Raw genomic sequence first — 16,894 nt, 5'->3', positions numbered from 1 at the left:
AGGTATTTCATGAGAAGAGTACTCCTCTACTCACAACAGAATACCTTATGCCACCAGGCTCAAATTTTTGGGCTTGGACAACCTAGAACTACACCACCTACAGTCTGACCTAAGTGTAGTACACAAAATTATCTGCTACGTCTTACCTGTCAATGACTATTTCAGCGTCAACTGCAATAATACATGAGCACACAATAGATACAAACTCAAGGTAAACTGCACCAGTCAATTGCAAAAAATACTTCTTCAGCAATAGAGTGGTCAATGCCTGGAATGTACTACCTGACTCTGTTGTTACATCCTCAAACCCCCATAACTTTAACCTTAAACTGTCTGTTGACCTGACCGCATTCCTAAGAAGTCAGTAGGGGTCTGCATAAGTGCACCAGCGTGCCTAATGTCCCTGTCCTAATATTCCCATTGATTTGTCCCCATTTCCTGTGTTCTCATTCATGTTTATTCTTATTCCTGTTATCTTGTACCTGAGTGACAAACTAACTAACTAACTAAATATTTGGGATGATACCAATGGGTTGTAACAGGGTGTAGGTATCTTACATCACACTCCTTATTTCATGCCAGGAAACTTTAAAGCTTAAAATAGAAAAGAAGCCATATTAGAAAGCTTGTCTTTGCCATGCACTTCAAACCAGCCTTCTTTCTTTTGTGCATGCAGTGCCTCCCGAGTGATCTACTGCTGTGAAAACAGTCCCAGCATTCTCATTTGATGAGCTCAGGTAGAAACAGTTCTTATTTTGTTCAAATTGTTTTCTCTCTCCAGTAAAGTGGCAAGGGAAATAATCAAAGAATACAAAACACAGAAAGGTATTATCTTAATTGCAAGATCACCTGATATATTTCCCTAGGGAGAGATTCCTTTCCAAAGAATAGCACTTTCTTAAAGGCAACATAACAGATTGCCTCAAACGTGCAGTACATCCAAAAATATCAGACTTCTGGTCAGTGCAGGTCTTGGGAAATTGTATTTTCTGATTCCATTATAGCTACTCTGAAAGACTGCCAAAGATGAAACCATTCCCACAGACCCCCCCTCCCCCAAACCTCCAACACTTCTAGTATGGATTTACTGACTTGACAGAAAGGTAGAAAGTTCACATTTATTGAGTTCATCTGTGTTTTGTTTGGGCTTTGCCTTCTTCTCCTTGGAAATACAGGTCAATTCATACAACATGTTAACCTGGTTAAAGTCACAGCAGTTGCTATACAATTATACATATACATTTTGTTACTTTCAAAACATTAGTTTTTCTGCAGCTTATCCTGCTAGGTGAACATGCAGATTATATGCAGAACACACAAACCTGACAACTGATTTTCTGGGTTTGTTGAGTAACCCAAACAAGTGGACTTGATTCACTTAAGGTTCTAAGACACAAAAAGGTCAAGATCAACCATTTAGCATGTGCAGTATACAAGCCTGTTACCTCTTTTAATCAATTCCGTTAATGTATTGTATGAAGTCACTAATTATAAGAAAGAACTATATATACAGTACACCAGGTGCAATATAGCTTGTTAAAGTAACATTTTGTCCCATCGGAATGAGATAGGAAGCCTTAGATTAAGAAGCCTACATTTAGGCTGGGGATTATGGGGAATCAAAGCTATTCACATCTGCAAGGCACTAGACTTTGGAAGGTTCCAATTATGCAGGGTAAAAGCTCCCATACTGTTCTTGATTTAATGCCCAATATAATTGCCTTCATGTATCACATGCATCAGAAATCTCATTAGGTAAAATTCCTTAATTGTTCAAACTCTGGCAAAATCTTAATGACTAACACTGCAGAAGTAACAAATGTTATGGGAAAATAGGTCACCCTATCTTGGTTAAAATGGAATGAAAATCTAGCTTTGTGAAGATAAATAATGAAAGAGATTTTATATCAGATTTTCAAGAAATAATGTATGTATGCTCCAGTGGTAGGTTGCAGGTGGTACGCCCTGGTACGGGCATACCGGAGCCTGCCCAGAGCATCGGATACTGTTCTGGTACAGTGCTCCGGCGGGCCCACCCGCCCACCTGAGCTCCTTATCTGTGCTTTAAGCCTTTGGCACTTCTGAGCACGTGCATGGCACGTACGGCACCTGCATGATGCTCCACCAAGCATCTGGAGCGTTGCGGAGGCTTGCGGAAGCATCGCAGGCAAGTACAATGCATGCGTGCACCACGCACATGTGAGGCGCGCTGCACGCGTCCATGTGGGTGACGCCAGGGCCGTTCCAATCGGTACGGAATCCAGAACCCACCATTGGTATGCTCCTACTTTAATAACTTTAAGTATGTGAGCATTAAGCCCTAGAAGAGAGACCTTATATAGTTCAGTAGCAGAACCATGTTTAGACATCTACTTACACATGTATACAAATCTATGAGAAGGGAACAAGGAGATCAGCCATATTGAACTTAATTCTCTTTAACAGAGGTAAAATTATAGAAGGTGTTGAAGCTATAGGAACCTTGGGGGTGAGTGATCATGCAGTGTTGGAATTCAACATTATGCAAATACAAGCAATAGAACAAAGTCAAACTACAGTCTTGGACTTTAAGAGAGATAATTTCAATAAATTTAGGGAGAGCTTGGGAAGGATTCCATGGATGAGAATCCTCAAGGGGAAAACAACTCAAGAAGCTTGGGAAATTTTGAAAAGTGAGATGATAAAAAACCCAGTCTAGCACAATACCAATGAAAAAGAAAAATAACAGCTCTCAAAAGAAAGCAGGATGGCTGCATAAAGAATTCTGACAAATTGAAAGACAAAAAGGACAATTATGAAAAGTGGAAAGAGGAACACATAACTAAGGCAGAATATCAGCAAATAGTCTGAGCCTGCAAAGATGAAGTAAAGAAAGCTAAGGCTCCCAATGAATAAAGGCTTGCAACAAAAGTAAAAAAATAACAAAAATGCTTCTTCCAACATGTTAAAAACAAGAGAAAAAAAATAATCAAGGGAACAATTGGTCCATTGCTGGGAATAAATGGCAAGAAGACGACAAGCAACAGACAGAAAGTGGAACTACTTGTTTTTTTTTTGCAACTGACTTTACACAAAGAGAAAAGAACAGTCCAATCTATCAAAAACAGTACCACAAAAAACAGATTAAGAACACAAGTTGAAATAGAGAAGAAAATGATAAGTGAGCACCTATCTACCCCTAGACAAGTTCAAATTACCAGGACCAGATGGATTACATCCCAAGGTTCTGAAGGAACTGATAGATGAGATTTCAGAACCACTGAACTATATTTTTCAAAGATCCTGGAGTAACAGGGACTGCCAGAGGACTGGAAAAGAGCTGATGTAGTTCCCATCTGCAAAAAAGAGGGGGCAAAATAGATCCAGGAAACTAGACCTATCAGCCTGACCTCAATACCAGGGAAGATTCTGGAAAAGATAATCAAGCAACAAATCAGCGAACACCTAGAAGCAAACAAAGTAATAACCAAAAGCCAACACGGGTTTGTCAAAAACAGATCATGCCATATTAATCTTATTGCATTCCTTGACAAAGTGACAAAATTAGTGGACCAGAGGTGCTGTCCATATAATTTACTTGGACTTCAGTAAGGCATGTGACAAAGTAGACCATAACCTACTACTAGATAAAATAGAAAAATGTGAGTTAGACAGCATCACCACCAGATGGATTTGTAACTGGCTGACGAACTGCACTCAACATGTAGTCCTCAATAGAACTGCATCTACATGGAGGGAAGCATACAGTGGGGTACCCCAAGGCTGTTTTAGGCCCAGTACTCTTCAACATCTTCATCTATGATTTAGACGAGGGGATAAACGGGGAACTCATCAAATTTGTAGACACCAAGCTAGCAGGAATAGCCAACACTCTGGAAGATAAGCTTAAGATACAGAAGGATCTTGACAGACTTGAACATTGGGTGCTAACAAAATGAAATTCAGTGGTGAAAAAAGTAAGGTTCTACATTTAGGCAAGGAAAACAAATGCACAGGTACAATATATGTGATACCTTGCTGAATAGTAGTAACTGCGAGAGATCTTGGAGTCCCTAGTGGACAACCATTTAATAGGAGCCAGCAGTGTGCATCAACTGCCAAAAACCCAACACAGTTCTAGGCTGCATAAACAGAAGGATAGAATCAAGATCACGTGTAGTGCTAATACCACTTTATAATGCCTTGATAAGGCCACACTTGGAATACTGCATTCAGTTCTGGTAGCCACAATGTAAAAAAATGTGGAAACTCTCAAAAGAGGGCAGAGAAGAGCAACAAAGATGATTAGGGGACTGGAGGCTAAAACATATGAAGAACAGCTGCAGGAACTGGGTATATCTAGTTTAATCAAAAGGACTAGGGGTGATATAGCAGTGTTCCAATATCTCAGGGGCTGCCACAAAGGAGTCAAGCTATTCTCCAAAGCACCCAAAAGCAGGACAAGCAATGGGTGGAAACTAAGAGAAGCAACGGGTGGAAAGGAGAGAAGCAACCTAGAACTAAGGAGAAATTCCTGACAGTTAGAACAATTAATCAGTGGAACAACTTGCCTCCAGAAGTTGTGAATGCTCCAACACTGGAAGTTTTTAAGAAGATATTGGATAACCATTTGTATGAAGTGGTGTAGGGTTTCCTCCCTAAGCAGGGCGTTGGATTGGAAGACCTCCAAGGTCCCTTCCACTCTGTTATTGTTTTTTTTCTTTTCTATGTACTGTATAGTTTATATAAGAGCTCCATACACTGATTGAAAAACTTGAGTAGGGAAATCTGAACTGAAATAAAATGAAGACACTATTTTATTTAATGATAACACTAGTGTACACAGCTCATGACACAGAGATCCATTGTTCACATATTTTACTTAACCTGGGTAAGTCATAACAATTGCTATATAGTGCTACTACTACTAGTTAGAATTAGGTAATGGGAATACATTAAATGATACCCAGCGACATTTTGAAATAACCCATTCTTTCATAATATATAAAGGAGTCACAAACATGATTTTACATATTTATTCTTTATTGTATTGCACAAAGTATCTACGCAACTCAGGGCCATCGCAAGAGTCCCTGAATACCAATTGCTCTAGCACAACCTCTTCTGAGCATTGCAACTAGTTGATGCTTCCTTCTAAAATGTAAAAAGAATCCATCACAAAATTTTAAACATTTGTCATATTAATAACCAAGAGGACAAAGTTAAAAGATCAAAATATGGATTTTATGTGAATGCACACAAATATACAGTTTATACTCAGATTCTCCAAAAAAGGGGGGAGGGGAAGAAGCAACAGTTCTCTGGTGCAATCACAAGAGTTTCTGTTTGTAGAAGTTGTTAAAAGTGTAATGTGCATAGAAATAGATTTCAGCTCATAAAATAATGCAGCTTTAACTTCACTTTATTTCTTCAGATTGTCTAGTACTGAAAATGTATTGGCGTAAGAGCTTGCACAGGAATCGCCCTTAACTTCAGGGCACCAGTTTGTGTTGGCTACACAGTCTTAATAGTTAAACAGAAAAAGCCATTCCCATTTCAGCTTAGAACTATACATTAACACTAAACAATAACAGTGCAGCCAGAATAAAAAAAAACATTTCTAATATAATAACAACAATAGTTATAGTAGTACTAGTAAAAAGAATTTCATCATTCTGGGGAGTTACAAATAATTTTGAACTAATTATTTTTATTTCATAAAATGTCTGCCTGGCATACACAGAATATTTGAGAATCAAACATTTTCTGATTTTCAGAATAAGTTCAAATATTACATTGACATCTCTTGTTTTAATGAAACATTTTAATACCGCTGAAAATTGTGTCATTAAAATATGTACTCATTTGAAAACATTTGCCATGCTAAAAAATATGTAAAAAAATAGTTTAAAGTCATTTGTTTTTAGAAAACATGTCAATTGCAAAAAAGAACCAATTTCTTTATATACACACAGAAGGCACAATCCATCCAAAGGTAAGCCTATTTCTTTCTTTTCCATTTATTCTCAATAGCTGAGATTTAAATATTTACTTAATTTTGCTCATTCAAAGTAGTTGAGGTTTGGCACCTTTTTATGAATAAGCAAAAACACTGTGAGATTGCAAAAAGTCAGTATGCATTAGATTGCAACTGTAATCGCTTGACATTGGATGGATGGTGTCTGCACATTTCAAATATATTTATTTGAAGAAAACTGAGAGGGCACAAAGCAGCAAGTTCTAGGATTTGTTTTGTCCATTACACTGAGTACTTCATCCAAAAGTGAGGGTCCGAGGTCAAGCTGCAAAGAAAGGAGGGGTTCTGCCAGATCTGACAGAGGGGTCGTCTGCTTTAGGCTGCATCTTGGTTGATCACATGAAGATGGGGTTGTCAAGGAACTCCTCTGTTTGCCATTTGGTGTATTGTTCTGAATGGCTAGTTGAATGGCTGCCTGTTCCATTAGTATAATATGATGCTGGCGCTTTCTGTTTCCATGTGATGTCATCTTGTATATTTCCCATTCTCCAAGTGTATTGCTCTCTCCTGCACTTTCTTCCATTACGGGCTCACAACTATGCCTGGGATTCCTCAGGGGTCCCAACGAGTCCCGCTTTGAATTAAATGTCACTGGTGACAACAAGGGCAACATGAGGGCTTGAGAACCACCGATGGCAGGAAGTGATATGGCATTTTTAAGGACGGGAGAAGGGGTTTCAATAAACACAGAGTCAGAAGTGCTGTTTGCCCTTAGGAATTCATTGCATCCTTCATATTGCCTGGCTGCTATTTCTCCCTCATTTCCAGGTAGAAGCTCATATTTCCTTCAGAAAGAAATGTCTCCAAACACATCGTGTTGTCCTTCTTTCCCAATGTGAATTGTGTGGCGGAAGTCACCCAAGGGTGGACTGATCATATCCGGAGACAAAATGTCTCTCAACTTGAATTTCTTTCCTTTCTTATTATTGTCAGCTTTCAAGTAGATGGGCGTTTTGGCTGGCATCTTTTGACAATATGTGAAAGAGAAGACTTTGTCTTCTTTGTTAAAAAAAAGTTGTGTGTGTCAAAATACTCTATAGATGTACAAAAATCTTTTTCTCCAACCATTATTTGTCTTAGTAAAGTCTATGCTACATTATTGATTGCAGTATCATTTATAAAAACATTCATATACTACCACTGATTCCGTCTCAGAAACAAAATTTTGGAAGCTGAATTGTTTTATATTATAGTATGCTTCTTTAAGATGACCTGAGAGAGCTAGAATGCTGTGTTGTTTTCTCTCCCAACCCTGTAGAAGAAAAAAAAATATAGCTTAGTATTTACTCCTCTATATACATTTAATCTCTATTGCAGAAACAATGAATGGTACTTTTATAGTTCTGGGCCTGATTAGCTCTGTGAAATAGCTTTTCTTCGTTAAGCAAGATAAAAAAATAATCTAAGTATGAGCTAACTAGCCTTTTTCTAACTTGGCTCCTGGTATACATTGCCAAACACAACTATCTTAATAAATTACTACTGTGGTTTCTCGTTTTTCTTGTTCTATCATGGAATAGAATTCTTATGTTCAGTGGTTATACTTAAGGATATTCCATTTAAACATCTATGCCAAAAAGGACCTTCAAGTTTATTAGCCTTTGAAATTGAAAGTTGAAATATGTTCTATTTGAAGTTTTAAAAGTCAAAGCCAAACTGTTTAAATAAATGTTTACAAATATTATGACTCATCCAGGTGATTACCAGTAGTTCAAATAGTGGCCTAACTTTCTATTTGTATAATGTGGCAAATTTAATACTTCATACAGGGAGGTTAAATGAGTGGGGATAGTTATCATGGTACCTGTGTGTGGTGTGTGTGTATACACATCAACGTACAGATGCAGAAAGTTCAGGTTGCATGTGAAGATTAAATATAAATATTGAAATTATAATCTTACCCGTGTTTCCCGAAACATATGAACTGTCCTAAAACTAAGGCCATGCCACATTTTTCGGGTGGGCAAAAAAATATAAGCCCCCTGAAAATCAGCCCCCTGGACAATCCCCCCCTCCAGCCAGAACAGAGCACCACTTGCTAACTTAGCAGAATCCCGAAGGCGCCAAGCTGCGGGAACGAGGTGGGGGCAAAGGCGCTTTCATTGCTTGGCACCATTAGGATACCGCTAGGTTGTTCAGCGGTACTGTGCCCAGCTGGAGAGGGGGGTTGCGCTCTTGTGAGAGGGCTCCCGAAGAGCCGGACACAGCCTCAGGGTCGAACAGCTGTGTTGTGCTGTTGCAGCAGCAACACAGCAGCCATGAGGTGACTACGCTCATGAGCAGCTGCCTGGCAATCCCCCTTTCCAGCCAAATACAGTGCCATTCACTGAACCTAGGGGTATTGCCAAGCTGCGGGAGCGCCTGTTCACCACCCTCCGGCTCCTGCAGCTCAGGGCCTTTGGAATGCCCCTAGGTCAAGTGAATGGTGCTCTGCATGGCTGGAGATGGGGTTGTGTGAGGGGCTTTTCCACTCCCCACTCATGCGACTGCAGGCTCACGATGCACTTGCCTAACTCTCCCTGCAGAGCCAGGGCATCTCCGCTGCTGCCGCCACCCGCCGGATGGCTTTTTTCTGCGGCTCCAAAGCACAGAGTATGATGCCGAGTCTTGCGGAATTTTCCCGCTCTGGGAATACACTCTAGGTTGTACGCGGGTGGCTACTCGTAAGCGTAGTCACCTCATGCTGCTGTGTTGCTGCTGTGACGCCTGCTCACAAGAGAGCAGCCTCCCAGCAACCCAAAACAATAAGCCCTCCCCTGACAATAAGGCCCAAGCTATATTTTGTGGGTCAAAAGAAATAAGACCCTCTCTATTTTCGGGAAAACATGGTACTATTATAACTGTAGATTCAAACCTTATTGACATGTTTTGTTCCTGTCCAAATTTGCTTTTAGTGGCTGGCTTCCAATTTTACGGCAAAGAATTTAACAAAGTGAAACCATGATTAAATTATCAGTTAAGACCCACCCTTTGAAATCCTGCCTTGTTATAGTAACCATTAAATAATTGCTTCCTCAACAAACAAATGCATTTTAAGCTGTGAAAGCGATTTCAATCAAGGATTCAATTAACTTCCTATTCTGAATTCACATATTTCATAAGGAAGGACACACCTAAGTAATAGATATTCTAATACATACAAAAGTATAAGTGGCTCTTACCATAATAAATAGAAGTAAAGAGAGGCACTTAAAAAAAAGAAATTAAAAAATGCTAGAAATATACAAAATGTATTCCAATTATATACAATAGAAAAAAAGGAAATAACTGAATATTCTAAATCAGACGTCCTTACATTTTGCGGCACTATAGCCCTTTAAAATTAAAAGACTATTCTTCAAATTCTCAGAATGTTGCTCTTGACAGAATTATTGTAAATAACTCATTTTAAAATATTAGAACCGTAAGAAAGAAAAATATGCTGGAATTAAAAGCAACCTACCATGGGGATAAGAAAGAAAACAAAACTTTGCAGGATTGTGTGAAGCCAAGTGCCTTCAAGAAGGAACTGTATTGTGAAAAGCAAGAGAACAGAAAATATTCCCAATGTTAAATGAGGAAAAGATCCAGTGGCTTTCACAACAAGCTATCATGATAACCAGAGAGAGGATGAAAGGCTTGGGCAATGAGATAAAGGCATGCACATGACTGGAAACAGCTTTATCTTCAAGCAAGAAAGAATAAGAAAAGATATGCAAATCAAGAATGTCAATAACCAGAGGAATATAACCAGAACAACGGAAATGAGAGCTCTTTTAAGACAAATCACAGGGAAAATATAGGTAGAAGCAGGATGCTCTCAAGATAATCATGATCTGATAGAATGAATTGAGATTGAAGAAAATGAGAAAGTTGGACAGATAAATATGTACATGTACTAAAAATGCAAATAGGAGATTAAGGAGGAATGTAATAAAAATTTAGATAATATTATGGAGGATAGGTTATTTTGTAACAGCAAAGCTGGAACAGTAGGCAATAGTCTTTCTAGTAGTAATATGTGAAAGATGAATACTGTGAAAAATAAGGGAAGAAAAAATATTTAAATTATGGATTTGAAAATAATAAACTTTAAGAAGAATCAATCAATCATGCAAAGGTCCCTCATGATATATTTAAGATTGCTTGGACTGGTTTGTTAAGAGTATGCCTGCACTCTTCATGTTCTCAGATCTGATTGTAATATTATTCCTGTAGTTAAAAAGCAGTAAACAAACAAACAAACAAAATACATGGTTGCTTTTTCTATCCTTGCGTCCCACAAAGCTAAAAAAAAAAATCTAAAATATACCACAGGTATTATGTCACCTCTTGAAAAACATGGGATGGTAATAATGCCTATAGAAAATAGAAGGAAACATAATCTGTGGCTCTCTGGCTTCTGCAACTTCAGGCTGAAAAATGTGCTAATTGAATAGTATGTTGAAGAGGCTAGTCCCTTTTTCTGATATGCTCTTAGCTAAGTGCATGATAACATACTCTATTTTAAAAAAAACAATGTTTTTCAATGTGTAAGAACAAATTGTGCTTCCATTGTTCCTGTGAAGATTTACTTTATTGTTTTCAAAATGTTTAAAAACTCATACTCTATGCTAATTTCTGCAATTTAAGAGGTAGGCAGCACTATAGACTACTACCCAACTACTACCCTACTGTTTGAAGCCTTGGGTAAAAAAAAAAACCAAATAGCTGATCAAAATACCTTAAATCATATTCTTATTTAAGGGACAACAGTTTAGTAATCAAAAATCCTCCCTTGTTCCAATCCTTTTGATTTTAACAAATCATTTATAGGATAAAGAAATAGTTTTCTAGACATATTTGGAATATAAATCTTTCTAATAAAATGCACAAATGTATTTAGAAGCAGTACAACCTATCCTAGCATGGCTCTACATGTAAATGCTGAGAATTAGAACCCAACAGTTTAAAAAAGTGTAACACAGGATCTAATCTGAGTCAGTCACCGGGACCAGACATGTAGTCTTTCGAGCTTCGGACACATACTGGAGCCTATCCTCAGGGACTTTGTCAGGAATCGAAAGCTTGGAGACTAAACCTCTCATTCGGTGACTGAACCAGTTTGGATTCTATAAAATTAACCTGGGACACATATATTTGCCTTGATTTCTTAAATATAACATAATACACATATCTCCATCTTCCGCCTGAAGGTGCCTCTCTGTGCCCTCAAATATGTTATTGGAAAGATATGTCCTGCATTTAATGTGTGTATTTAATAAGCATTTAATTTAAAGCCAAGTGGGCACAATGGTAGAATACAGTATGCAGGCTAACTCTGCCCACAACCCGAAGTTTCGAGCTGACTGGCGCAGACAATGACTCAGCCTACTATCCTTCTGAGGATGATAAAATGAGGCCCAGATTGTTGAGGCAATATGCTGATACTATAAACTGCACAGAGGTGCTGTAAAGCCTATGGACCAGTATATAAGACTAGTACCATTGCTATTTAATTAACAAATCCACTGTTTGTGACAGATTGGCTTATGTGAAATGCTCACCTTTCGTTGTCTTTATAATGTTGCAAAGCTTGTGTTGTTGCAGTAGAGGGTAGATCTGAAAGAGAAGAAGAGGCAAAATTGAAATAACAAAAACAACAATAATAATATATGTGATAAAGCATATTAAAATATATTATAAATTATTTAAATATACGTGTCCCTTTATATTTTTATAATCCTCTCCTGTCTCTTTAGTGGTTTTTCCATTGACTCCATTGATTTCTCATTTGTGAGCATATGTTTATTAATTATATTATAGATTTTATAAGGTTCTCTAATTTATTAGGAGAAAATTTCATTTGAAATACTAAAATCAGTTATGAAATCCACACTTACAAAATTATGGTGACAGTGACAATTTAGAACACAGCTAGATAATAAAAGCTATGTTACTCATTGTTCAGTTTTACACAATTATTTTCCAAGCTTGCAACAGAATGTGGGAATTTAGAATAAGCCAAGACCCTAAAAGAAAAAAATCCTTAAGTATTAGTGTGATCTAGTTAAATTTGAAATTAGTCATGTTGACCATTTAGAAGTATTTATGGTATTTTTCTGCAACATTTGTAAATCTCAGTTACATCTGTGGATTTTAAGACAGCTATGCTTGTGTTTTATTGTAATCAATAGGCTTGAATGTTTATTTCATCAATGAAACCATCTGTATTGGGAGATTTGCAAGGCTTTATTTTAAATAAATAATTGAACTTGCAGGTCTTTATCTCTGTCTTTTTCTCTATCTCAAGTAAATAAACAACCAGTCATTAGAATGTATAAATGTCACATATTTAATGTTTTTATTCTTCATTTCAAAAACAACCAATTTCTTTTTAATATTTAGATATTAAATTTAGAGTATGTGAGGATTTCAACCTCCAGAATTTTTTGCTATATAATCCAAATATGTCAGACTGCAGAATATAACAATAAATAAAATTTACAAATTATAAATAATGTAGTTTACACTTGGATTTTCTTTTGCTAGAGTTCCCTTATATGATTGTGAGCAGCCATTCAACCTACTGTGGGAAATTTGTTTGTTGATGGATTTAAGGTAAACATGAGCAGAAATTGGTATAAATGTTATGAAGCTGAAATGATAAGAGCTGAACTTTTTCAGTAGACTTGTGAGTTTTTCATTTCCCCATTACAAACTGGATAGGCCTGAAAATTATGGTTTTGTAGAGTTTCTTTGCACAATATCATAGTATTCTTCAAATGTTATGAGATTAGTGTAAATGTTTGTGTAATAGCTGCCAGGAAAGGACACTAATGCTGTAAGACTATTGTGGAAACATATGTGCATATAAATCTGAGAAACCCGTGCAAATAATGGCTTGTGCAGAAAGCATGAAAGCAGTTGTATATCTTCAAAAAAAGAGAGCAAGAAATAAAAACACAGTAAAGTCAAAATATTGCTAATGTGCATTGAATTAGTGAAAAAAATGCAAGAAAATACATGCAAACCATTATCTTTAAGCTAGTTATTTCTTATATTTGACATAAGGCAATGTTTATTATTACTCTGTATATTAGCCTTGGAGGTTTAATTCAGTAATTCTACCTCTGCGTGCCATATGCAGCTGTACTGATCTATGTTAGCCTTTGTACCACAGAATTGCCTTTAAAATCCTAATGTAGCTTTTTATGTGTGTATGTGTCTCTTGTATGTGTGTACAATATGTGTATATATGACATGATCACAATTAACAAAACATAATAAGAAAGTAAAATGAGCAAAAATCCATATTTAAAAAATATATAGAGCATGAGAACATATAAAAATGCATCTGTAGTATGAATTTTAAATTCTCGAGAGCAGAGGTAACTTATTACCATAATTAATTAAACAAGGGAAGCTAAATATGAGTTGACCAATTGTTGAGTAAAGGATTCTTCAAAACATTTTGTTGAATTGTTAATTTTGCACTAGTATTTTCTGTGTTTTAAATATAATTGGTCCCTGAATGATGGATTATGTACTTTAGATTTCCATTATTGGATGGAAAATGGAGTTGTCATTTGTGATCACAATATATGAAAATTTTAAAATGAAAACTATGAACCTTCTTATTCATTCCATATTTCTATAATAAGATGAAACAAACTGGAAAAATGGATATTCTTGTTTAGTAACCCAATTTAAAAAAAAATCTGCTCTATTAATCTTTACTATTTATGCCACAGTTCAGCAGTAAAGTTATGTCCAAATTTCCAGTTATAACATTTAAAACTTTTCTAAAGAACACAATGTTCATATAGCACAAAATAAACAAGCAACACATTTTTGTTAGACATCATTGATTATTACTGATCCTTACATGTGTTCGTAAATTGCTAAAGATAATTTCCATTTTACTTTGCCCATCACACTCCCAATCAATCCCCATATCCAGATCACAAGCTCACATACCACTCCCTACAGGTACCGTAAATATAGCTTCATGTTTATTAAACATCAGCAAAAACCAAATAATGTATGGATAATAATAGTATGGGAATTAGCATCAACAATCCCAAATGGAATGGCCTTTGGTTAGGTCTAATCTTTTTTATGTACATAATGGCAGCAGAATAGAGATGGAATAGAATAGGAAACCCTCCTCTATTTTGCACCATTAAAGAACAATTAGATGGGTGGGGATGATGTATCCAACAATAGATTGTATGGATGAATCACAGAAGGCCTGATTCAACATTCTCTTGGTTGGGTGCCGCTTGGCAACTCTATTTATCCATGTTACTCTTTTATATAATTAAAGGTTAATACCCTAAATATCCCAAATAATCCTTTCTTCTGATTTCCATGCTAGTAATGAGCATTTGCCACATAACTCACTCTTTTGTGTGTGAGTGACTGTGAAGGAATTTCCCGGATCACAAGCTTCTATGCAAAGAACAGCTCCTCCACAAAATATAAGGCATCTGATTCTGTCTTTTCCATGAATGATAATTTTCCAAACCAATTAATGAGGACCAGTCAAAATTGAATAAAGGTTAGACAAGCATTCCATTTTTGCAAAGCTCTTCATCAGTTCATATACAAGTAAGAAAAGGAAACAAAATGTTTTTAAAATATAGGCACACTCATTGAGCTTTGAGGCCTGACATGTAAATCAGTCTGAAACGGCTATATAAGTACTAATTAGTACTGTAAGTATTCATTAGCAGTAGATGTTGTGGGAGGAGTAAGTCACACCTGTGATTCAAAGGGAAATAATAGTAGCTCCTCTCCTTTTAGTTCCACCCCCTGCCCATTCTGAGGCACAATGGATATGGATTCAGGCTCTGGCTCTCAGGGAAATAGGTTAAGTTCCTAGCCTAGTACAAAGCAGAAATAAATTTTATACTAAGAAATTTCCATAAGTACACTTTCAAAAGGGATGCTTAAGGGGATACGACCATGTGATTTCCCGAATCTTTCAATATGCACTCACTAAACCTGAGAACAGTTTACAAGAGCACACGGTTGCTTGACAGAACGGCTGCTGAAATACAACACATCACAAGGGATTTCTAAATTAATTGTATGCTGTGATGTAACAATAGGAGGTAACAATATGAGGTAGCAATCTAATGAATTTATTCCATGTGTTTCATGAGTTGTCTTCTTCAATCTGAGAAGCCTACTTCTATTTTGGTTCAGCCTCCCTGTGAAGAGACTCTGCATTTGGGAAGGCAGAATTCCAATTCAAGCATGATTAGAAATATAATCAGGAAATGAATGAGTTTAAATATGCAGGATTGGAATGGGTTGCACTTAGGTTACAGATAGTTTGGCAGAATCTTTATGTATTCTCTTTGAGAAATTTTGCAGAACAGGAGAAAAACCAGATGGCTTGGAAAAGAGCAAATGTTCATCTCTTGAAAAGGGAGGGAATGGGGAACTGGGGACCTACCGAATTTGTCAAGGCCAGCCTTGTCAGAGTAAACCTTAATTGTTTATTTATAATTCCAACAGAGGTAATGAAAATGCTGTGGACACATTATTTCTTGATATTTGACAAAGTATATGTCTGTCTTCCAAGGTAGACCAAATTTGGAAACCAAAAATATACAAGCTAATACTTCTTTTATTATGGCTGTAGTTACAGAATCTTGCACGTTAAGATGAACTCCCCCCCTCCTCTTTATCTTCTTGCAAACTAAGATCCTTGCTTGAGATGTTGACTCAAATTACATTCTGCCTGGGTCTCAGGTTTTTTTTTAAACCTAACCCTAGTTATGTTGCATTTCTTTCTCTTCTTCCTCAAGGCTATTCTTTTTACCCATTACAGTAACCCATAATTTTCTCTTCAATACTATTGAAATAAAAGGGCAGGATAAAAAGTATTTGTTAACAGTTTTTCACCAGACTGGAATATATATATGAACTGCAGGACCAAGATAGTTCAAGAACATAGTAACGATGTGAACAAAGAGGTGAGGACTCTTTCTACCTATAAAAATTATAAAGGGCTCCACAATAGTTTTTCTATGAATTATATTTATTTATATTTACCATACTAAAAATTAAAATTGATGCATTTGCTGTTACTACTTCTTACTATTATTTGAAGTGATTTAAATATTGCATTATTTTTTCAATTATTTTTCAATATAGGCAAAAGTATTTTAATATGCAAAGTCTTGGGGGACCATGAAGGGTCCTAGGACCACACTTAGGAAACAGTGTTCTAGAATGTTTCTCAACCGTGGCAAGTTTGAGATGTGTGGTCTTCAATGTTTGCTGTGGAATTCTGGGAGTTGAAGTCCACGAATGTTAAAGTTGCCAAAGATGAGAAACCAGTCTCATCTCTTAATTTCTAGCTGGAGAGAATATATGAGAAAAGAATTTTTGAATTATATTTAATCAAAAGTTGAATATGACGCAGCATATGTCATGGATGAACTTTCCCCAAGAATAAAATAAATTATATACTATCAATATAATCCTAACTATGGGCTTTAATAATATATTATGTCCTGTCTGGACATTATACTTTAAGAAGCATTTAGAGAAATTGAAACAAGCATAGCGAGAGCCAACGAAGATGATAAACAGACCAGAAACTAATTCTTATGGGTAAAAATAAGTATACTAGTGAATTAAAAAGGAAATGACAGTACTTTTCAAATCTGCGGTTTTGGAGGGCTCAGAAAAAAATGGTCAAATTCTGTTTTATAAAGAACACATAGTAATGATATTCAATTTCAGGAATGCTAAGAAAATCTTATTAGTAAGTTAAATTCCATAATGGAACTGATTTTAATTACACTGATTTTATGTTCATCATACTACCTTTTTCTCCTGGCATTTATTTACCTTAGTTCATCTCAACTAATGAACCAGTTACATAGAAATCTGTCAAAG

At 36.4% G+C, this 16,894-nt stretch overlaps 1 protein-coding gene across 1 annotated transcript in view; it reads right to left on the bottom strand.

Annotated features, from left to right (window-relative positions):
• Window positions 1–5,001: 5,001 nt before the first annotated feature.
• The window catches only part of CDC42EP3 (CDC42 effector protein 3), a 34,754-nt gene continuing 22,861 nt past the window's right edge, over window positions 5,002–16,894 (bottom strand). The window contains 4 exon segments of the mRNA XM_032214957.1: window positions 5,002–6,365; window positions 6,367–6,500; window positions 6,503–7,268; window positions 11,542–11,596. Coding sequence (XP_032070848.1) covers window positions 6,171–6,365; window positions 6,367–6,500; window positions 6,503–6,980 — 807 coding nt within the window. The 5' untranslated portion in view covers window positions 6,981–7,268; window positions 11,542–11,596 and the 3' untranslated portion in view covers window positions 5,002–6,170.

Source organism: Thamnophis elegans, chromosome 4 (genome assembly GCF_009769535.1).
Source record: "Thamnophis elegans isolate rThaEle1 chromosome 4, rThaEle1.pri, whole genome shotgun sequence".
Taxonomy (NCBI): Eukaryota; Metazoa; Chordata; class Lepidosauria; order Squamata; family Colubridae; genus Thamnophis; species Thamnophis elegans.
This window is presented reverse-complemented; position numbering and strand designations above follow the sequence as displayed.